This window comes from Falco cherrug, chromosome 4, assembly GCF_023634085.1.
Source record: "Falco cherrug isolate bFalChe1 chromosome 4, bFalChe1.pri, whole genome shotgun sequence".
NCBI lineage: Eukaryota > Metazoa > Chordata > Aves > Falconiformes > Falconidae > Falco > Falco cherrug.
The window spans coordinates 56315201-56337969 of NC_073700.1; the positions used below are offsets into that span (position 1 = coordinate 56315201).

Below are 22769 nucleotides of genomic sequence, written 5' to 3' on the forward strand. Positions count from 1 at the left end.
CTGTCGTGAGTGCATAAAAACCTTAATTTTAGATGCAAAGCAAGCAGTCTTTTTATATTTAGCATGTCTTCTGAAGTCTCCTGCCATTTTGGCATTTCTCAAAGTTGGATAGCTTTTACTCTTTTCAAGGCAATTGCAGAGAGAACATCCTGGGTTACTATTTAAGCGTGAATGTTTCGTTAGTCTGTCATCGCTGGAATCATGACGCTACAGTGAAAAAGACAAGTTAAACGTTGTTTGTATTTATAGCTGATCAAGGTTATCTCTAGTTTTAAAACCAGAGGAAGTGTTGATCTGCTTTAAAATGGTGTAATCCTATTGCAGGCCCCACCTGCTCCTGCTGCCGCGCCGGTACAGGAAGATACGAAAGTCCCCATCAGCCTTGTACTAAGGTTAAGGTAAGGACACAAAACTGACCTTGCTGTCAAAGTGAGCCTTTGTAGAGAGGGACACTGGAAGAAGACTTCTGCAGTGCATCTTGCCATCTGCCTTTTAGTTAAAAAGGTGGTGGTTATTGGTTGTTTGCCAACTTGGATTTCATCCACTTTTCTGAAATTGGGACCCAGAAAAGGATGTTTCTCATCCACTTCTTCAGTTTGGCAAGCGCTGTGTACTGAAAGAGGTTTTAATATTTGTATAAATGTTCCCAAACTCTTTAACAGTGGGAAGGAGTAATAAGCTGGATTCCCTACAGGGCATTGAAGATCCAGGGGTTCTGGCCTTGTGCTGGACAGTCTTATTATTCAGGCACGACTTCAGCCAGTTCTGGGAGTGAAGAGCTTTTACCCAATTCAAGGCATGGATTCTGGCCTGTGTTCTTAGGCAAAAAAAGGATTCTAAGCACGTTGTACCATTGTTACCTATATTGACATTTCTCATTTAGGGAACCTGCCAACAACCTGTAGGCATCCTGGTTGTTGATAGGCATTGGACTGGGACTTCTGAGCATCACCTCCCAGTCGCTCCTGGGCAGTTGCATAATGTGTGTGTATCTGCAGTCAGTGAGGGCTTCCTTCCTCTCAGAGGTGTGCTCCAGGGACTTTTCTGCTGACCCATAGGAGTTGCTGAGACAGTGGAACAACGTGGCCTTATACCAAAGAGGTGACGCTCACTTATCCTGGACTTCAGCCCACTTGGGCTCTGTCAGGTCAAGAGTCAGGCAGTGCGGAGAGCCCTGCTTCCAGATGCACGCACAAGTGATTAGTTTCTGCCCTTTGAGGGGGAAGGGTGCAATGAATTGGCTTCTCTTCCCAGACTGATTATTCAGTGATAGCGCTTTCTTTTGAGGACCAATCGTTTCAATGAAATGGTCTCTTCTATATAAAACTCTCTTCTTTCCACAGGAATTCAAAAAAAGAGCTCAACGATATTCGATTTGAATTTACCCCAGGGAGAGGTGAGCTGGTGGGAAATTTCGGTGTATGCAGGTAGCTTTGGTGCAGGGGGAGGGTTTGTGTTGTTGTGCAGCTGTATGGGTGGAAACCCTGTATGAGTGTCTGCCCACAGTGCCTTCCAAAAGGGCTTGCCTTATGGTTGGGCTCGGAGCACTGCTGTTGAGAAGACCCTTCTTGTGGAACTGTTCAAGGATAAGCCCAAAGTGTAGCCCTTTGATGAATTTCACCTCAGTGTGACGGCATAGCTCAGGGTGTACACCAGGTGCAGTCAGGCAGCTCTAATATCTGTTCTGTGTAAACAACGCTGCTGCTGTTTGGTTTGTACAAGCTGCTCTTAGGTTTCTGTGATGCCTTCATCAACTGGACAATTTCTGTTACGTGGTGACTGGCTTTTGGGTTTCTCACCAACAGATACTGCTGACGGTGTGTCTCAAGAACTCATTTCAGCCGGTCTTGTTGATGGCAGAGATCTGGTAATAGGTAATTACCTACTGTATTTTCTGCTCTAACCATTTCCGTAATTTTTGGCATGTTTAAAATGGCCTAATTAGTGGGTACTAGCAGAGTTTGCTGTGGCCTTGGTTCTCTACCCCAGTGGCTCTACAAAACTGCTGTTAATTCTGGTGACAGTTCTGTGCCAGTACATATAGGCAACCCCCAGTTCACAAGAATATGATCTAGTTGGAAACGTTATGAAGCAAATGTTCCTTGTAATGCAAAATGAAGGCAAATCAATGCATTAGCTAAATCATTATCTGACATACATGCATTGCCAAATTACTGCACCAGCCTGTACTGCTCACAGGTCCTGCGCAAAAGAGGTCTGGGACTGCAATCAGCCAGGCTTTTTTGTTTTAAGTAGGACTAGGGAAGGAAGTGTGAAGTGCACGTGCACTAGTACAGCAACATGTGTTGAGCGGGTATGAACAGCTACCTCTAGCCATGATTTGTTAAATAAATATGTCTTTTTACATAGCAGGTGAGACTTTTAAGCTGTCAGCACTGCTTGTATATTTTGACTACAGCAAGGAAACTTGTTCACTTTACACAGGCAGCAACATCTGGGAAGGCTGCTAGTGCAAAATTAACTGGATTTCCAGGTGCAGTTGGGCAGTTTATTACTACTAATACCACCACATTGAGGAAAAAATAACTCCCGCTGAAAAAGAAGCACAGTAACAAATCATAGCATCTTCACAGTTTAAAGTTTTAGATTTAAGTAGATTGAGTCTAATTGAGACCTAAACTTCGTTATCATTTTTAAAAGTTCTCAGTTTACTGAGTAATAGAAAGAGGCCTAATGAGGTTGGGATGTTTTCTTTAGCCTGTCCTAATATTTGCCCATTTTCTTTGTGTGTGTGTATGTGATTTCAGTTGCAGCCAATTTGCAGAAAATTGTGGAAGAGCCCCAGGCAAACAGATCCGTCACTTTCAAACTGGTATTTATTCCTGTTCCCTAATTGAACAAGTTGTCACTTGCAAAGAGAAGGCATTGCATAGAGATGGCTGTGATGTCTACTGTAGGCATCTAATGTAGGCAGTCTAAATCCCTCCTCCTTTCCTGAAGCTTCCTACTGTTTGTCAGCAGGCAATGCAGGCTCTGTGCTTGTGTCCTCTGAGCAGCACCTGGGTTACATAACTGCGAGGTGATGTGCTAATACAAACATTCCCTTACCCTGATAAATAAACATCTCAAAATGCTACCAAAGGGTGTTTTCTGGGTTTGGAATGTACACTTGCCCATAAAGGGCATATGTACTTCAAGGCAGGTAAGTGGGTTAAGAAATACCATGGACTGCTTTCTTGGAGGAGGAGACTGAGGAGGGCCCAAGGGTTCAAGTACATTGTCTCTGAGGAGGAAATGAAGGGGGGAGCGTGGGTAGAGCAGGGGTCAAAAGAAGAGAGCCAAAACTAAGAGAAGATAGGCTAGGAGAAGAGAAAGAACAGCGGATGTTTCTTTCAGAGGTGGTGAAATGCAGAAGGTAGTTATAGTGGCAAAGCCAAAAGCGTTACCAGTTCATTGGTAGTGAAGCAGTAAGTTCTGTTATTTTTGACTCTTTCTGTAAGTTTTCACTTGGTTTGCCCCGGTTAGTGCACATAGCCTCAGTCAGAGCAGACATTGGCCAAACTTCAGTCCCAGCCCCTCCTAGCCTCAAAAAAAAAAAAAAAAGGCAAAAAAAACCCACCAGTTAAAATTGAGTGCTTTATTTTTAAGTAGTGCGATCTGCTGAATACAGTGAATACAGTGCAAAGCTGTCCTATGACTGCTGCCTCCCCAGACTATATCCGATGCTATGTATCACGATAAAGTGTACGGCGTGTATCAGAGGATAGAGCATGTGTGTTGCTATTTGGATCTCTGTTCCTTGTGTTTCAGGCATCTGGTGTTGAAGGCTCAGATATTCCCGACGATGGCAAACTTATAGGATTTGCACAGCTCAGCATCAGCTAAACAGTGGTCCCAGGAGATGTTTCCCAACTGAGAACCCACATGTGCATATTTGTAATGCTTCTGTTAGCCTAAAAAAAAACCACTACTGCCAAAGAATTGAACTACAGCCCCCTTCCTAGAAGCTTTAACATTTTCCTTAATAGGATCACAAACCTTCCTGAAATTACCGATGGCGTTTACACCTTTTGTAAACAACTCTCATGTTTTTGTATCTGTCATCTCAAACATGCAGATCAAACACGTCATTGCCTGCATGTTCATTTTATTATTGCCTTACTTTAAAGAAAAATACTACTGAGTACGAAGCAGGGGGTTCCACTGCTCTGATGATCTTGCCTAAATGTTTGCTTACATGTGGTTTCATTTTCTCACTTGCTATTTTTGCACAAGTTTTAATACCGAACGGATATTTTTTGTTCTTTACCTGCTTCTCCTTCTATCTGAAACACCAATGTACATGTTGTTTGGGTCACCTGGAGTGCTGAGGAATCTGCTTCTCTTCGGCTGTGTTTTTTAAAACCGCTGGTTTGAGTGCTTGCACCTGAGAAAGCAAGCCAAGTCTTAACCCGTGGGAGGGAGAGCTGCCTTCCCTTGTGTTTGTGTTTTTGAGAAGTTTCTTGACTTTGAGGTGTTAGAAGTCAGCTTCCCTTTGTAAACTGCCTTAATTTTTTTTTTTTTTACCATTTTGGTTCTCTCCACATGAGTGCCAGGCATGGCATGAGGGCTGAACCTTTATTTATGTTAAGCAGTCCTTCCTCAAAACATCTTTTTTTCTGCATCTTAGATGTAGTCTGTTCTTGAAGCAGACCAATGAGGCATTGCTGTCTGGAAACCGGTCTTTCAATGATCAACAAAATATTCATGGTCAGAGGGAGAGGAGATCTGTGTCGCTCTGCACTTGGAAAAGATGCACTTGGAACTGTTCCTGAAACCCAGTCTGTTATGCCTGGCTGCACGAGTCCCCCCGACGTGTTTCCCAGTCCTTTGCAAACTGGTACCCGTGGAACCATCCCTGTCATGTTTTACAGCAATAAAGAATCGCCAGTAGAGTGGTAGTACTGGGCAAGCGAGCACCGGGCTGTGTCCCTGCTGCACTAATCGCTTGGGTCGTCAGCCTCCTCGCTGGTCCAAGCCTCGACGTTTGATCAGGATGTCACTGAAACCCTGTCACACACGTATTTAGCTTTTATTTCTATGTGGTGTTGAATTTGAGTTTCTACATGAATAATATAAATTATACTCTGAGTTTGATAAGAGACACTTGTAATGCAATATGTGAATAATAACTGGTGTTGACGTTTTTTTTTCTTACTGTTCACAGTTGGCCTTTGTAACTGCTATTGGCTGCAGAGTGTTTTCTACACAGAAATTGTAAGTCTGTAATTTAACATGCAGATGGAAACGTGTTTTGCTTCCATCAGCCACAAACAATGCAGAAACAGAGCAGGATGACTGAGTTAAATTAGGGCTTTTTTTATTTCCAAGTCTTCAGATGAACAATCTGTATTTATATATTCTCTGTGAGCAGCTGTGGAAGCTTCCTGAATCATGCATGTTCTCTTTGTACCGCCCTTGTTGCTTTTAGCCTGTAGGTGCATATTGGGTATGTCCCCATGGGCTATTTGCAGCCCCATGGCTGGTGAGTGTGAAGGGGAGGGACAGGAGGAAGAGGGTTTGGGAGCAAGAGCATCCCAGGGTGCCAAGCAGAGCCCAGGAAGCAGGTGCCTGATCCCAGGGAGTCGGTGGTGGCTGGGTTTGGCCAAATGGGCATGTGTGTGTGGCACCTCTGGCCCTTTCTGCTGTTGTCTGATACAAAGCACTCTCTACGGTGTCCCCCATTGAGTTTCTCGACTTGGGAAGAGCAGGCTGGCAGCTTGATTTTCATGTCACCCTGCGCTCGCTATGGATGTATTTGGAAACCCTTAGGACAGGGAGACAGGGTAGTCTTGGTACAGTATTATTTTCCCTTCTGCCTGCATGCCATGGGGAGCTCCTTGTTCGTTTGTGTACTGGTGCTGAGAAAGGTAGGACTCTTAACTGCTCAAATGGAACAATGCAGCATCTATTTATTAAGTTATTCCCCACCTTCCCAAAGCCAGGACTTCGAGGGCTTGAGCTCACACTAACCCAAGGCTCCTTAGTTCTTTAATGGAGAAAATAAGCGAAGAAGAAACTGATGGGTTTTGCTCTATAGATCTCCAGACCTTTTGGGTAGGGATCCAAAATATTTACTTGGGCTATTACAGTGCTAGACAGCTGTCTTTTCTGATGTTGTTCCAGTAAGTGCCAATGCTGTTCATAATTGTTTTCCAGTGTCATTAAGAATTTGGTTTTTGTGCAAATTTCTGATCTGAACCTGGAAGCAGGTGGTAATTTTAAGTTAGTTCCTACTTTTAAGGACAATGCTTTGTTAATGAAAACGGATCCTCTTCACAACTTTGGTGTATTGTAGATTATAATGAAAGATGTAAAATATTCAGGCTTTTTTCCTTTTTTTGGACTTTGTATTTTACTGCATGTCTCTAATTTTTAATCAATAAAGAACAAATTGTCCATTGCCATGTGTTTGCTGTGTGGTTTACGTGTTACTGGGTTGGATGGTATATCTTGAAGGGGTTTGTCTTGAGTTTGGTCTGCAGCCCCTGGGGCATTTCTTCTTGGGGTGGTGGGAGGTTTGACAACCCCCAGGACAGACTCATTGGGGAGGGGGTGGGGATGCTCTGCAGGAGTTGTGGGCAGAAATGGAGCCAGGATGGCACTTAGGATTGTACCCCAAGGGGTTTTGTCTCCAGCTGAAAGGTTTGCTTTAAGCTCTGCATGCCCTGTGCAGCTGGGAATGAGCTTCCCCTGTCCGGGAACACCTCGGGGCGACACAGGCTGGTATTGAAGTGGGATGATTTATACCTTGAGAAGCGTTAGGAGCATGAACTGCACTCTCCCTCTTCTCTGCCTCCACAATACTTGTTCTTTCTGAATTTGAGGCTTTGGGGCAGATCTGATCCGGAGGTGCCTTGGAGGTCTGTCCCTTACATTTGTGGTGGAGCCAGGACTTCAAGAAGATGTGCAGATACGTGGTGGGAGGCTGAGCCCACATGTCCTTGTCTCTTATCCTGACAGCTCCTAGCTGGAGTTGGGCTGTTCCTCTCTGTAAGCACTGGTGTCCCCTTCTGCAGCGTACTCGTGTGCCAGTGGTCATGCTTTGGGCTGCAAGAGCAAGGAGAGGTACTTGAAGTGGAAAGGTCTTGTCCCAAGCAGGTGCAGGTGACAAGACAGTTGGCAGACTGTCAGTAAACCTCTTGCCACAAGACTGAAAATACTTCTGGGACCTGGCGCTGAGCCACTGCTGTGGTTGTGGCAGTAGATTTGTCATGGTGAGTGCTGCAGTTTGATGTCCGTTAAAGCCAGTGGGCATCTGGACAGCTTTCCCTGGTCATGGTCATCCTTTAACAGCAGCCGTGGCCTCAACCTTTTAGTGTCACCTAATGTCCTGAAAAGAGAAGTGTCTGGTTGCAAGCGGACTACCAGACTCCCTGTTGGAAAGCCAACTCTCTGAAGCACTGCACTGGAGAAATGCTAGGGTTTTGTTTCACAGTCTTTGATAGTTCTTGCCTTTCCCCACAAAGGAAGCAAATTTTAAGAAATGAAGGGAAATTTTACCTGAGAAGTAAAAAACCCTCGTGTTTCTCACAGGAGGTCCTTTTGGCTAATATATGGCCTCTGTTTGCAAGGTGCCATGTTCAATCAAACTCTTGACAGCTTTGTTGATGAGATTTACCCAGAGTTAGTGGGGGGGTTGTTTGAGTGAGGTCATGGTGTCTCCATTAAGTGAGGCAGAAGGTCTCATGCTGCTCAGAGTGTGGGGAGAAGTTTAAAGTTTCAGGGACTGTCAAGGGCAAGGATGTATCTTGGGAGGGGATGGGGATGGTCCGGTTTCAACCATGTTCCCCAGGCCTTTAGCTTGGGGTGCGCCCATCTGTGTTGGCTTAAAATCATGCGTGTTCTTGCTTAAAAACAAACACACATGCACCAAACCAAGCAAACAAAAAAAGCACTGGTCTTGGATGATGGTGCTTTCTCAGCTGCTTTCACTCTCCCTTCCAAGGCTCTTGGGCTTATTTTGACATTTTCTGGCGCTTTATTTCTCTTAAGGTGTTCTTTACTTGCAGAGCCAGAGAACTAGCTTGGGTGAATGTAACTTCCGTGTTTAAGACATGGAATGGTAAGGGACATTCTGGGTTCCTGAATATCATCCTCTGCATCTAAGCAAACTTTCTTTGCAATCTTTCCAGTATTTGGCCAAACCCTGCTTCAAAACGCCTAGGGAATCATGCACCAGTTTTGGCTCCCATCCGTGTCTCCGTAGGAAATCCCTTCATGGACGCTCCTAAAGCTTTTTCATGCTGCCTTACTCCAGTGCCTCATAGTCTTCCTGTGGCTGACAAGTCCACCCCAGTTACCTTCCCCTTGTGGGGTGCACACCACAAGGTGTCTCATCCTGCCCGTGCCTGTGGGCTTCCCTGCTCTACCTGCCACATCCCCATCCCCTTCTCAAAGTCTCTCCTTCCAACTGATGACTTCCCAAATGGAAAGCAACCTCACCTGGATGGTGTGCACCTCCTGAAATTCCTGTTTCCCTTAATGGTAATGCAGTGTGAGTACAAATCTCAGTGCTGAGCATTGCTTTTCCTTCAAATTTGCATACTCATGACTGCCTAGAGCCGCAGGGCTTATCTTGGGCTTAAGTACTGTTTCCAGCCCTGGGGAGGCCTGTATCTGGAGATACTGCTGCCAACGGGCCTGGGGGTGATGCTCTTTCTGTACTTGGGCTTTGGTGCACAAGATCATCCCAAATTGCAGCAGATTGATTCTGCTTGACCTTTACTTAAAGCCATGAAAAGGTGCGTTGTGGACACATGGCCCTGCTCAGGTCCGGAGGAGATCATCTCAGCCTGGAGATGTGACTTGGCTCCAGTCAACTACTGCTGCCTCCTCACCTGTTGTTGGAAACCTGCAGTGGGTTCCTGCTCTGTCCCTTGGTCTGGGCCCTCAGTGTCCTCCAGTCTCCTATAACACGGCTCTCAGCTCAGGCTCTCCAGTGCCAGTCCAGAACTGATCTCATTTCAACTGTTGTAAATTCTGGCAGTATTTTGTTCTGTCTTCTGGCTCCTGCTTCTCCAGATCCATGAGACCCATGACTGGTGTCTGACTGACTCTCCCAGGCTTCCCCATTTTAAACCATGACTTGAACAGACCCAATTTGTGTTGTCTAGCACCTCTGCCTGGTTCAGCATCTGCCTGTTTATCTCTGTCTTTGGTATTCCCTGCTTGTGGCTGCTGAGCTGGGCTTATCCTGAGAGCAGCACCTCTCCTCTGGCTGCCTGGGGACCTGGAGTTCCTCCAGGTTTGACCTGTGCAGGTGCCCTGGTCAACCCAAACGGGTCAGCCATGGTCTGGTTTCCATCATGCTTATACGATGCTCTTCCCACAGTTGTGTGGGCACGAGAAGGAGCATCCAAGTTGCTTTGGGCACCTCTGAGGGCTTTGCCTCATGGACATCCCAAAAGGGGCACCAGGCAAATGCTGTTCCTACATCAGGAATGGGCTGAACAGAGTTGGTTTCATGTTCTCAATGATCATTTTAAGGCATGAAGGCGTCTGAGCTGAGATTTGCCAAACCTGCCTCAAGCGGCATTGCCCTGTGTCAGATTTCTGCCATCCCTGTATGCCTTCCCCAAGTCTTCCCTACACATAGCCCCCGTCAGCCGACGGGGTGGCCCAGAATCGGTGGGAAGGGTGGACATCCCATGTGCGGCTTGCTCGTGGCTGCACAGGGAAGCTGCGGAAAATGAAGGAAATGGAGTCTCCCATCGCATGGGACCACAGCCAGCTGGCTGCCCTTCCTCGTCTCCATCTCTGCCCATCCGTTAGAATCACTCTCTTTATTCCCCTGGCGTTTTCCCAGCTCTGCATCGCACTGGGCTTTCAGCCCCTCTGAACCTTGCGTTCCTGAGTGGAACCACTGGTGACCGTCTCAGCGGTTCAGCCCACGCAGCGCTCGCAGTTGCTTTGGAGAAGAGTTTTTTCCCCTGTCAATGCCACCGGCCCTGGCCGAGGAGGTGACCCATGTTGCCTGAAACAGGAGCCTTCTGCTCCAGCCAGCGCCGTATGTTCGTGGGTGGCAGAGATGATTAATGTATTACATGGTGTGCTTAGGTAAAACATCAGGCATTAAGTCTGTCCAGACTACATGTCTGTGGTGGCTGCCTACGTCTGCAGAGCTTATCTTAGGTTTAAACATTAATTCTAGTCCTCTGGGAAGTCTGTCCCAGCACTGTCCTGTTCCAGACGCAGCTGCCAATGTCAGGCGCTGGGGACATTTTGAAAGCAGTTGGTGAATTTGGGCTGTTTCAGAAATGGCTGGTGCTGCTCACCTTGTTCCCCTGCCTCAGTGTGGCTTTTCACCAGTTTTGCCAACTTTTTATGGTTCCACACATGCCTTATCACTGCGACACCAGCTGGATCCTTGCCATCGGCCCCAACCTGACCGAGGAAGAGCAGCTGAACCTCACCTTGCCCCGGGATGCTAATGGGGCGTATGAGCAGTGCTCCATGTACTCGCCCGTGGACTGGGACCTGGGCTCCATCGTGGCGTATGGCCTGAACACCACGGAGAAATGCAGCAGTGGCTGGGTGTACCCCTCAGCACCGCCGTCCCTGCTGACCGAGGTCTGTAACTGCCTTTTGACGCACTGGGGACGTGGAAGGGGAGACCCAAATGGCCACCCTGTCCTGTAGTTCAGTCAGAGCTGTTGCCAGCCATGGCACAGCTGAGCTGGGCTGAGATTTGCATCAGGTGTCTTTTGGGGACCTTGGCTTTACCACTCAGCCCCCAGATGTGGTCCCCGGGAGGTTGCAAGCAACCAGGCTGTGATACAGATGTCAGCGGGACCATAGGTGGACCCAGTGGAGAGATTAATCACTCCTGGTTGGGACCTTTTGGGTCTCCCTGCCCCAGCTGCCCCTCTGCAGTCAGGGGGTGACTTTCCCATTTGTCCCTGTGCACAGGTTTGTGCTTGGGAGACCCTGGCCACGGGAAGGAGGCAGAGCTCGGCACTTGGCTCCTGCTCCCACACGTGTCAGGGCAAGCAGCTGTGGGGTGCTGCCGTGGGGTCTCAGTGTCGTGACGCCAGCTCAAGGTTGTTGCAAACAGCCCGAGTCCCTCACTGCTCCTTGCTCTGTGCGGAGGTACCAGGTTTGACGAGGAGGGGAAATCTTGCAAAGCCACACATCTAATGGACAACAGGAGCTTCAGCAATAAATAGTGCTCCGGCGAGCAGTGCTAAAGTTCTTTCAGTGCTTTGTGACCTCTCTATTTCCTGTACATGATCTTCCCTATATGACTTTTTCTGTAGCTGACCTCTGGACCCTGGCAGTTGCAGAACATCTCTTTAAGAGAAACTGCTTGGCCCAGGAATCAGCGTTGCACTCATCCTTTTTCCTCTGCGAGGGCAGGCAGTCTAGGAAGAAGCAAGCTGCTGGGACTTCCGTCCTATGTCCCACTAGAAGCAAAAATTGCCAACAAGGAGTGGGGTTCTGGGCTGGGGTGGTCCTGCAGGTCCCACTGCTTGGGAGAGGGACACTACTATGTGCTCCATGGGCTTGTGCCACAGAGGTGTGCTACGTGCATACCATAGAGTCTCACATCCTTGGAGGTGGGATCAGAAAGCACCTGTCAAGAACAAAACAAGAACAAGAACCTGTCAAGAACAGAAGCATTTGTGTTTCCTTCCTCCAGTTTGACCTGGTGTGTGATAGGAAGGACCTGAATGACATCTCCCAGTCCATCTACATGGCAGGGCTGTTCATAGGAGCCATGATCTTTGGGCCACTAAGTGACAGGTGAGAGAACACACAACCACCTGTCCAGGGTGTGTGCAGAGCCGGCGGTGCACAGAGCGGCACGTTGCTCCGAGCCTGCCTGGGCACTGCACCCCCTGCATTTTGTCACCCCTCCTCACTAACAGGGACCCTGACCAAAGTCCTCAGGTCCTGTGAGGTCATGGCCACACAGTGAGTGGAAGGAAGGAGAGCACAGTGTGTGCACAGGGTGCTTCACATGTCAACCCAGAGTCTAGCCTGAGCCTTAGCACCCTCAAGAGAGGGCGATACAATCCCTGCAGCCCACTGGGCTCTTCTCCATCTCCATGGGGTCTATCCAGGTACTGACCGTGTCTTCCCTCTTCCTCCCCAGGATCGGCCGACGGCCAGTCATTCTGATCTCCGTGTTCCTTCAGGGCTTGTTTGGTGTAGGAATTGCCTTTGTGCCCCATTTCTATGTGTACATGGCCTTCAGATGTGTTGTGGGGGCTTCGGTGTCAGGGATCACCATGACGCTACTGGCCTTAGGTGAGTAGGACGCCCTGGTCCTGAGACAGATAGTTGTGGCCTCCCAGAATGTAATAGGAAAGGTCTGTAAAGAAATAAAAATCATCACATACAACTTGAAAAACACCACGGTGAGGACAGGCCTTGCTCTGCACTGTCGTTTGGTGCTTTGGCACTTTGGCATCTCCTCTGAGTGAGAGCCATGGGGAGCATCTCTCCCATGCCAGTACTCAGAGAGGGGCAAGAGGACAGTCTTCCTTCCAGCTCAGAAGCTCAGCGCAGGGAGAGAGCCCAGTGGCTCTGGGAAATACTGTTTTGGGCCCCAGCTCTGTCCCAGTGAGGGGCTCTGTGGATGCTGAGAGCAAAGAAGTGACATACCTGAGCTTCATGTCCTCTTGCAGAGGATTGGGACACCATGATGATAAGGAGAGGTGATGCATCTCAGGAATCACTGATGACTTCAATGTGTGACTGATGCCAGAGCTCTGATTGCTGATCTCTCCTCACCTCTAGGACAGCTCTTCTCCTGGGGAAACACCCTGTTTGCATCAGGGAAAATAATTTGCATGGATGACTCTGAACCTGCATTCTTCCTTTCAGCTACAGAATGGGTTGGTGTCTCCTCCCGGCCAAAGGCGGTGCTGATTTCTCACTGCGCTTTCGCCATCGGACAGATGGTTTTGGCAGGCTTGAGTTACGGTATTCGCAACTGGAGGCTGCTGGAAATTGCAGGATCTGCTCCTATATTTGGCTTTTTCTTCTTCATCCGGTAAATGGGATGTGGGCAGAGCTTCTTGCAGACACAGCAGCAACAAGAGTGAGGGGTGGCAGTGAGGAGACAGCAGCTCTGGGGCAGGTTGGGTCTTTCCCAGTGTGCAGATACTGGAGAGGCTTCAGCACATCACCCTGGGGTACTGGACCACTGAGAGCAGCAGCTGCTTTGCTTCAGGGCTTCGAATGTGGCCTTTGGGGCATGAAACATAGACCTGGAAAACCTGACCTGGGGAGGTGTTTAGAGCCATCCATCACATATGATGCCCCTTGCTTTCTGGACATGGTTACAGGGAGACGGGCTGTGGGGAAACTCAGCGGGTCACAGCAGCATCTCCTGGTTTCATCTTCTTGACAGGGTGCTACCAGAATCAGCTCGGTGGCTGGTGACAAAAGGCAGAATAGAAGAAGCTAAGAAGGTCCTTCAGAAGGCAGCAGCCACCAACAAGCGGTCCATCCCACCAGCACTCCTTGAGCAGGTACCTGTAACGGCATGGGGAACTGCCTGTTGTCTTCAGAGACTTTCCTCTGTGCTTGGGTTTGTAGCAGCTATTGGAGCTGAGGTCACCTGAAAAACATATTTCCATGCCCATTGGGGATGATTTGGGGATGGACTGTGGGTGACTCCAGTTTCAGCTGTGCTGTACAGGGACAAGGTCAGGGAAGAGCCACAGCTTCTGCTAACACTCACCCTAGAGCTTTCTGGAGTCTACCATGGGATATGGGAAGAACCCAAATGCTTCCCTGGCTTTTCTTCTGTGAGGATTGCAGGACTGTTGATGATGAGCAGGAGGTCTCTGTTTAGTCTGTGGTTTTCCATGCATAGATGCCTGAAGGTGAGTTATCTCCTTGCCCACCCCAAAGTCCCTACACTAGGGATTTGTTCATCCCAAGGAACCTCTCAGTCACCAAAGTAGTGCACTGGGCACCCAGAGGACAGATGCAGGAGCCCAGCTCCACTGGGCTGCCCTCCCTCCCAGAGCAGTTTAGTGTCACAGGACTGTCCCACAGAGGCTTTGCATTGACTGCAGATGGAAAAGGAGTTAGCCACTGGTCTCCCTCGCCTGGTTTGACTCCTTGGCTTTCTGCCTTTTGAAGTTGAAGCCTGAGAAGCAGACCAAGTCTGGAGGTATTCTGGATCTCTGCCGGAAGAAGCAGCTCCGGAAGGTGACTTCAGTCATGTCATATGCCTGGTAAGACATCCCCTGGCCCCATCTTCTCAGACTTCTAGTTGAAGAAAACAAGGGATTGATGGTTAGTCATAACCATAAATTCACCTTGTGTTTTTTGGTTGTTATTGGTGGGTGTTTCTGTTCCTGGCTATTCAAGATGTTACGTGGTTTGTGGGAAAGGTTAGAGCCTTTCCAGCTTTGGCAGTCCTGTGGTGTTCTTCCCGTTTTATGTCCCCTTGGAAATTCTGTGACTTGGTCAAAATGTTGTCATTGGAGATCAATATTGTATTTGCTCATGGCTCACAGCTATGCTCAGTGCCAACCTGCCTGGCTTTCAGGTTTGCAAACAGCCTTGCCTACTACGGTTTGAGTCTGAACGTGACAAATTTTGGTCTGGACATATACCTGACGCAGCTTGCGTTTGGAGCAGTGGAAATCCCAGCACGTGTTGGTTGTATCTTCACGCTGCAGTGGTTTGGCAGGAAGAAAACCCAGGCTGTTCTCCTGCTGCTGAGTGGCCTGGTGTGTCTGATCATCACTGGCATCCCTGAAGGTGAATGACCTCTTCCCATCCTGAGAGGGCAACTTCTGGGACAGGGAGTTACAGAGCCCCAACTCTTCCCTTGCTGGTGCAGGTCCTGTCCTCCCAACCAGGCCAGCTCACATCTCTCAGGGTGACCTGAGAGCAGTGTCTCACTGGCTGACCCTGGTGCCATGGCCACAAGGGACTTGGCTAACTCGCCAGGGTCCATTTGGATCAGCAAACTTTTGCTTGCTGCTTATGAAAGGAGAGGGTAGAGCTGAGCCCAGTGGGCCGCCTATAAGCAGAGCTGGCCTCCAGGAAAATTGCTGTGTGGGGAGGTGGGATGATGGAGGGAAAATGCGCTGAAGATGGCCCCCAGGCAGACCTGCTCCTCGGTCCACGTTCAGGCATGGTTGGAGACTATGGCTCCCCGCAGGCAACATAGTGGTCCCTGTGCAACCCCAGCCCCCCTGAGTGGTGCTGGGCCCTTGTCCCACAGCAGTGGTCTCTCCTCCTCCCCTCAGAACAACCTGTGGTGACCACCGCCCTGGCCATCATTGGCAAGTTTACCACTTCAGCTTCCTTCTCCACCTCCTACGTCTACTCCGCAGAGCTCTTCCCCACAGTTGCCAGGTGAATTCTCCCCACGATCAGGGCTTCCCTCGACCATGGCTGGTGGCAGTGGTGGGGCAAAAGCCCAGTTGTTCCCATGGCCGACCTTGCTCCATGGCATCCTGGTGGGGCTGAGCCCTGCCCGCATGTCCCACTGCCCCTTGCTTCCCCAGGCAGACTGGCTTGGGGCTGTGCTCAATGTCAGCGCGGGTGGCGGCAATCATGGCCCCATTGATCCGACTCCTGGGCCAGTTCCACCGGGCCATCCCCATGGCCATCTTCGGGAGTGCTGCCGCGGTGGGGGCACTGCTCTGCGTCCTGCTGCCCGAGACCTGTGGCACCGACCTGCCGGACGACACGGGGCATGGCCACCCTGCAGCTGAGGTGGGTGCCCGCGGTGCCCATGCTGCCCTTGCGCAGGGACACGGGGTGCCAGCGCTGCGGAGGCTGTTGGCATTGCGTGGTTGGGGCTGGGGGTTTCTCCCAGAGCTTACAGTGGTGGGAGGGCAGGGAGCAGGATGCCCCACTGCGGAGGGAGGGGAGGAGGCCCCGTAACCCTGCACATGATGGTCATCCCTTCATTCCTGTCTGTGGGATGGAAGGACTAGAGGAACAGCTGGCGCTTGGCTTGCACCCTCTGCCCTCACGAGGGAAGGACCAGTGCCTCGTAGCCATGTCCTCTGGCTTTCAGCCTCTCGTAGCTCCTAGACTCCGTTCCCTGCGGGACTGGGTGGAATTGCACTCCAACAGTTTTGCTGTCCTGCTGGGAGCAGGGTGCCCACAGGGGCCCAGAGAGTGAGTGGTGAATGGGAAGCCAGGTGGCTGAAGGCCGCGTGTCTCAGAGAAGGCTGCCATCAGCTCGTAACGGGTCTGTCTTTGCTTTTAATCTCGTTTCCCTTTCATTAGGTCTGTGGAAATGCCAACAGCAGCTCTGGAAAAGGACACATGACAGGAAAAGATGGTGGCCAAGACAATGAGTGCACAAAGACAACTCACTTCTAGCGGGGCGTGCAAGCAGCTGTAGCTAAAGGCGACCTATAGCTGTGCCAGCACTGAGGATGGGCAGGGTCTCCCCTGGCAGGACACCACCACCTCTCAAGCGGTCACTGCCAATTTTTGGTTTTCTTTTTTGCCTTCCTGTATCTCCCTCTATAGCTTGTCCTCAGGCACTGCATGCTGTCCGGGGTGTTCAGCAGTGCTCTCACCGGAGAAAACCTGATGCTTTTCATTTAAGGGAAAAAAGGAAGATATCAGAAACCAGGATGGAGGCAACATTTTCTCTTCCTTTTTCCTGTCTTGTCTTCAGGAACGTGAGGCTGTAAACTTTGTCCAAGTGAGACAACTGCTAGAGCATTGAATAGACTTGCAGCAGAGTGCTGTGCTCACTAAAGAGAAAGCCAGGGCAGATGCTGCAGTGAAAAGACTCTCATACTTGCAAAAAGGAGTGATTTCTCTTGACTGTCTAGCATGATCTTCTCACCCTCTCTTAAAAACACTCCTTTTTTTTTTTTTTTTTTTTAACTTGAGACACTCAGTTGAGGAAAAAAAAAGATGCCATGGAAGAAACAGCAGGCAATGAGCAAGGATGTCTAAATGTCTAACAGGCAGCAGAATTTTTGCCTTGGTGCTGGTGGCTTTGAATTAAAGCATGTCATGATGCTTTGTGCATGGAAAATAGTGCTGTCAGGCTGTGGTGTAGAACCACATTAATGTATGTTCCAGGAAGCTGAGAGACATTGTGGCAGCTGGTCTCTTAGATGAAAGTACAAATCTTTCTGGAAACTATCAGGTCTTCCCACTCTGTTCTAAATTCTAGTCTATTCCTTCTTGCTGTATCCATTCCTGTCTTTAAACAGTTTAGGACTACCCTTGCCTTATGCTATGAAGAAAACCCGTGCTTTTCCTGTGCTTCCCCTCCTCTTATCTCCTGTCCCTCAAGGGGACTTTCTTTTACCACTGGCTTGGTACAGATGAAGCCCAGAAGCTGTGCAGTGGTGACGATCTAGCTTGGTCTGTATACAGCTCAAACACTATTTTCTGCTAGTGTCCAGAAGCTTTTAAAATAGACTTTATTTCTTCTCCCCATTGTCATGCCTGCATGTTTTCCATGGATCCAAGTACCCCACGGGTACGCAGTTTGATAAAACAGAGTTTTGGATAAGATCAGTGACATGCCGCACCAGGAGGGGCTGCCTGTGGTGCCAGCTTCCCTCTGGCACTACTTTTCAAAGGATTTGCTCCTCTTCAGTGACCCTGAGTGTAGAGGAGCCCTGTCCTTTGCCCGAGGGCATTCTTTCCTTGGCAGAGGCTGGGGGCTTCTCCTTCGGGCTTTTATGGAAAATAAGGCATTGAGGGTAAGGGCTGAGGGAAGAGCTTGGAGCAAAATGCACAGTTATTGAGCGAACCATGGCTTCTTTTGGGAATTCTGCTCTGAGACTCTCTGTTTCAGCTCACTTAATAAATAAAGGTGTCTTAGCACATCTGATGTCCTTCTGCTTCCACCTCTTTCATGCCTCCAGTAGGCTGAAAATCCATTTCATCTGCTCTTCCCTAGACCACTGCATCTGGTTAGTTTGAAGACCACTGGATGGAGCCCATCTGGCTGAAGAGCACCTGAATAGCTTAGAATCATAGAATCATAGAATCATTTAGGTTGGAAAAGACCTTTGAGTTCATCAAGTCCAACCATTAACCCAGCACTGCCAAGTCCATGAGCAAACCATGTCGCTAGCACTACACCTACATGTTTTTCAGATACCTCCAGGGATGGTGATTCCACCACCTCCCTGGGCAGCCTGTTCCAGTGCTTGACTATCTTTTCAGTGAAGAAATTTCTCCTACTATTCAATCTAAGCCTCCCAAGCTTGACTTGGGATGTTTTACCCAGCTCAGCAGAAATGGGAGGATACCCAAGGGTTTTGCTGTGCCTTAGTGTCACTGCTACCTGGTCTGCGCCTGGTCTTGCACTGTAATAAATAGACCTCACAGCAGAGTGGGGCCAGGTGTGGTGGAGTAGCATGTGAGAATGCAAACACACTTGCATGCGTGCAAGGGGATGTTTTGGGCTCTCATCATGCTGAGGCTATAGGCAAAGGGTAAAAAGTGCCTTGGGTGACCTGAAGGGATAACTAAGGGAAAGAAGATGACCTCATAGCCAAGGAGAGGGGGCCAAAAGGCTGAAGAGAATGTGAGAACAAAATGGGGTAGCAAGGTTTGTCTGGGAAGAGCAGATGCAAGACCTTAATGGAGTGGCTTACCAAGCTGTGACTGAAGGGCCAGTTGTGGGAAGGTGCTGAAGGGGGCAGGGACACTGCCAAGGGTTTGCTGAGGCATATTGATAAATGTCCATACCTTCTTCAGGCCCTTCTACACCAGATGTGGAAACGAGGCCCTGCTCCTGTGCTTACACCCTCACTCACGCCTGCCTGTGTCAGGTCAGAACCTCTTGACCTCCCTTTCCCCTTTGGACAGACCCATGTCCACGTACCAGAACCTCGGCACTGCTGAGGAAGCTGGTCAGGCAGGGCCAGAGGGACCTAAGGTGTGGAGGGGCAGCAGAGCCTGGCCTGACCCTGTTGCCGGAGGTAAGGTGAGGAGCTATGGGGGTGAAGCAGCTCCTGTTGCCAGAGGACCCCCCCAGGGAACACTCAGACACTCAGTGCATCCTCGGTGCCAGTGACACCAACAAACCATGTTGCAACTCTAACTTCTGGCTGTGGGGCAGAGGTGTCAGGATCTTGGACCTTGCCCTTTGGCTAGAGGGTGTCGTCCTCTCCTTCCTCCTGACGCCATGCTAAGAAGGCTCCAGATCCATGACAAGAGCAAACCTTGCAGAAATGGACCCAGCAGGGAATGGCTGAGGAGGTGAGGAGAAGCAGCATTAATGCTGCTCTCATGACTCTGTGCAATGAGTCACAGAATCATTTAGGTTGGAAAAGACCCTTAAGATCATCGAGTCCAACTCTTAACCCAGCACTGCCAAGTCCACCGCTAAACCATGTTGCTAAGTGCCACATCTACACACCTTTTAAATACCTCCAGGGCTGGTGACTCCACCACCTCCCTGGGCAGCCTGTTCCAGTGCTTGACAACCCTTTCAATGAAGAAATTTTTCCTAATATCCAATCTAAACCTCCCCTGGTGCAGCTTGAGGACATTTCCTCTTATCCTATCAGTGTTACCTGGGAAAAGAGACCCACAGCCACCTTCCAACAGCCTCCTTTCAGGTAGCTGTAGAGAGTGAAAAGGTCTCCTCTGAGCCTCCTTTGCTCCAGGCTGAAGGACCCCAGTTGCCTCAGCCGTTCCTCACAAGGCTTGTGCTCCAGACCCTTCATCAGCCTTGTTGCCCTTCAGTGCAAAAGCCTAGATCCTGCAAATGCCATGGCCCATCTCCAGCCATGGCCAGGTCCCATATGACTCTGGAGATTTTGTGCACCAAAGCTAAAGCACAAAATGAATATCACCTCCAGTCATGACTAGTCCAGACTTGAGACATCCCACCCTTCAAAACTGCATTTACTACCACACAAAGCAACCAGAAACAAAAGGATGCTGCAAACTTGAGTGACCAACCTTCTTCTTTGACCAAAAGTAGTGCTGTTGTTTGAGGAGATCGCTTCATGAAAGGCCACCAAACACATTCCTTGCTTGCAATCAAGCAGTGTAGGAAAGGCCACCCTTCTCTTTCTTTGGCATAGTGCTAGATGACACTAAAATGTTGTGGCTGAGCTGGCAGCAACCCACCAAGGTCATTGTTAAAAGCTGACCATGACTGCAGAAAGCTGTCCGGATGTCCACTCAGTTTAACTGTCATTGAATTGCACCATACACCACACAATTCAGGAAACTTCCACAGTTTCTAGTAGAGAAAAATACAGGTTGTTCATCTGAAGACTTGGAAATAAAAAAAGTCCTAATTTAACTCAGTCATCCTGCTCTGTTTCTGCATTGTTTGTGGCTGATGGAAGCAAAACACGTTTCCATCTGCATGTTAAATTACAGACTTACAATTTCTGTGTAGAAAACACTCTGCAGCCAATAGCAGTTGCAAAGGCCAACTGTGAACAGTAAGAAAAAAAAAAACAACCGTCAACACCAGTTATTATTCACATATTGCATTACAAGTGTCTCTTATCAAACTCAGAGTATAATTTATATTATTCATGTAGAAACTCAAATTCAACACCACATAGAAATAAAAGCTAAATACGTGTGTGACAGGGTTTCAGTGACATCCTGATCAAACGTCGAGGCTTGGACCAGCGAGGAGGCTGACGACCCAAGCGATTAGTGCAGCAGGGACACAGCCCGGTGCTCGCTTGCCCAGTACTACCACTCTACTGGCGATTCTTTATTGCTGTAAAACATGACAGGGATGGTTCCACGGGTACCAGTTTGCAAAGGACTGGGAAACACGTCGGGGGGACTCGTGCAGCCAGGCATAACAGACTGGGTTTCAGGAACAGTTCCAAGTGCATCTTTTCCAAGTGCAGAGTGACACAGATCTCCTCGCCCTCTGACCATGAATATTTTGTTGATCATCTGAAAGACCGGTTTCCAGACAGCAATGCCTCATTGGTCTGCTTCAAGAAAGATTGGATCAGACTAGACCTTTAGTATATGCCTGCCCATTCATCACTTGCTTACTGAGCATCTGCAGATGTCCTTCTCCAAGTCTACTCCATCCTCTCTGTTGTCTGTCTTGGACAAAATTTTCAGTCTCCTGCTGCTGAAGACAAGAAGGAAAGAGGACGGTGATACTTTTTCCATCCTGGTTTCTGACATATTTCTCTTTGCCTTAAATTTGCACCCTTTTTTTTTTTTTTTTTCTTTTTCTTTCTTAAATTGAGAGCTCCAGGTACCCACCTTATCCGTGGGGTGGCCATACCCCATGTCATCTGGCATGCCAGTGCCATGAGTCTCAGCCAGCAGGATGCAGAGCAGCCCCCCATCCACTTTTACTAGCATGTTCATCCATCACAATGATACACTGTGGTCCTCCAGGGTGTGCTTTGTCACCAGCCATTCCCTCCACATTCTTGGGGCCTGAACAAAGGTGCCAGAGCATTGCCACTCTTGAGGATAGCGTGGGGACAGCTTGTCTTGTCCCAGCCCTGCGTACGTCCCCAGGCCTCCTGAGGGCAACTGTGCTGCAGGGCGAGGTTTTTGTCTGAAGCATGAAGCTGTGACTCTTGAAATGAGGGCTGGTCCTGCTAAGCGTGGTGAAGCAAACAGGGTGAATGTGCTGCTCTCATTAATGGGTTATTGGATACATAGCCCGTCCCGGAGACTACAGGAAAGAGAAGCAGAAAAGCACATCTCCTCTGCACCAGGAAATATGGCTGGTAGTCAGTAGACTTGGTCTTGACAGCTTGTGTCCCAAGCTGTCGCTTTTCATTTTCACCATGTAGATAACCTGTTTAGTCATAAAACTAGATCTAAACTATAGTGTCTTGAGGAGAATCCTAAAATAGATTTGGCTTAGAGAGTAACCTTAAGACAAACAGCATGTTATGCACACAGACGTACAGAGCACATGGCATTTGGGGATAAGAAATGACACCAGCTTGGCTTTGCCCGAGGTTCTGATGTCACTTGAAAAGCAGATTGACCTGATGTCTGCTGCACGTCTGAGCTGCTTCCTGGACAGACTCCCTGAGTGGTTTGTATCTTTATTCCTGGAATCTGGAAAGCCGGATTGCCCTCGGTGTATGAAAATCCACGTGTAACTTGGCAGAGTCTTCTGACTGCTTTCACAAGAGCAATAAGGACAGGTTACTAGACACAAACCTGCTCACTTCGTGCCTCCTCTCAAATCCTTTGCCCTTTGCTCTGAACGCAGATAGCAGGTCTGAGCCTGCAGTGAGGTTACTGAAGGATCACACGTCTGGGTTGGTGCTTCATGAGTGGGTATGGCATTTGTGGCAGCCAGAGGGGTGGAAGACAGGATCTTAGAGCATCACCCCCTAAGCTGGTGTGGGAGAGAGAGAGGTCATACTGCTAAATGTTATTGGGAGTAAAGGAAGAGGGGAGTAAATGTTAGAGTTGTGTAAATTTGCACAAGTGATCTGCGTGTATCATATGCAAGCACCACACAGCCAAACATATCACTGGGCTCTGGATCCACATCCTTGGATGAGAGGACTTGCTATTATTCAGAGACATGCCTTGAACAGGAGGTTGAGCTAAGCAACATCCAGAGATTCCTTTTACCCTAAATTCATATCTGGCCATGGTGTGGGGTGACTTGGCCAAGGAGATCTGCTGTGGCAGAGGTGTTTTGACCCTGTCCTGCTGAACAAGGAGTAGGTGCCTTTTCCATCAGCGTGCAACAAGCTGAAGCCTTCAAGCTTACCCAGCTTTGTGTCAGATTTTGACTATAAAAACTCCTTGGGGGTGACCCAGACATGACTGTAGTCTCATGCACTAATGCAGATGGGACTTCTTGAAGCTGTTCTTCC

At 49.0% G+C, this 22769-nt stretch overlaps 2 protein-coding genes across 3 annotated transcripts in view; both read left to right on the forward strand.

Moving 5' to 3' along the window:
- Positions 1-6405, forward strand: part of OXSR1 (oxidative stress responsive kinase 1) — a 93582-nt gene extending 87177 nt beyond the window's left edge. Inside the window, exons 14-18 of the mRNA XM_055708349.1 lie at positions 325-398; positions 1344-1396; positions 1806-1874; positions 2769-2833; positions 3772-6405. Of these exons, the coding sequence (XP_055564324.1) occupies positions 325-398; positions 1344-1396; positions 1806-1874; positions 2769-2833; positions 3772-3846 (336 nt within the window). The 3' untranslated portion in view covers positions 3847-6405. The remainder of the gene's footprint in view (positions 1-324; positions 399-1343; positions 1397-1805; positions 1875-2768; positions 2834-3771) is intronic.
- Positions 6406-10127: 3722 nt separating this feature from the next.
- Positions 10128-17794, forward strand: LOC102049251 (solute carrier family 22 member 13). 2 transcript variants are annotated; one of them, XM_005442302.3, is made up of 10 exons: positions 10131-10572; positions 11642-11745; positions 12098-12252; positions 12832-13000; positions 13361-13481; positions 14101-14195; positions 14513-14727; positions 15222-15330; positions 15483-15693; positions 16216-17794. In XM_005442302.3, the coding sequence occupies exons 1-10, from the start codon at positions 10204-10206 to the stop codon at positions 16309-16311; spliced, it is 1644 nt and encodes a 547-aa protein (XP_005442359.1). In that variant the 5' UTR covers positions 10131-10203; the 3' UTR covers positions 16312-17794. The 2 variants fall into 2 exon arrangements, with proteins under 2 accessions (XP_027665659.2, XP_005442359.1); XM_027809858.2 differs by lacking the exon at positions 16216-17794 and having other exon boundaries at positions 10128-10572; positions 15487-15635.
- The last annotated feature ends 4975 nt before the right edge of the window (positions 17795-22769 follow it).

Bases quoted from the DNA above. Each gene is read 5' to 3' on its own strand.
- LOC102049251 (XM_005442302.3), top strand. From the start codon at position 10,204: ATGTCAGGCGCTGGGGACATTTTGAAAGCAGTTGGTGAATTTGGGCTG. The intron at 11,746-12,097 runs GTGAGAGAACAC...CTTCCTCCCCAG, and splicing joins TTTGGGCCACTAAGTGACAG to GATCGGCCGACGGCCAGTCA. The intron at 13,482-14,100 runs GTACCTGTAACG...TGCCTTTTGAAG, and splicing joins CACCAGCACTCCTTGAGCAG to TTGAAGCCTGAGAAGCAGAC.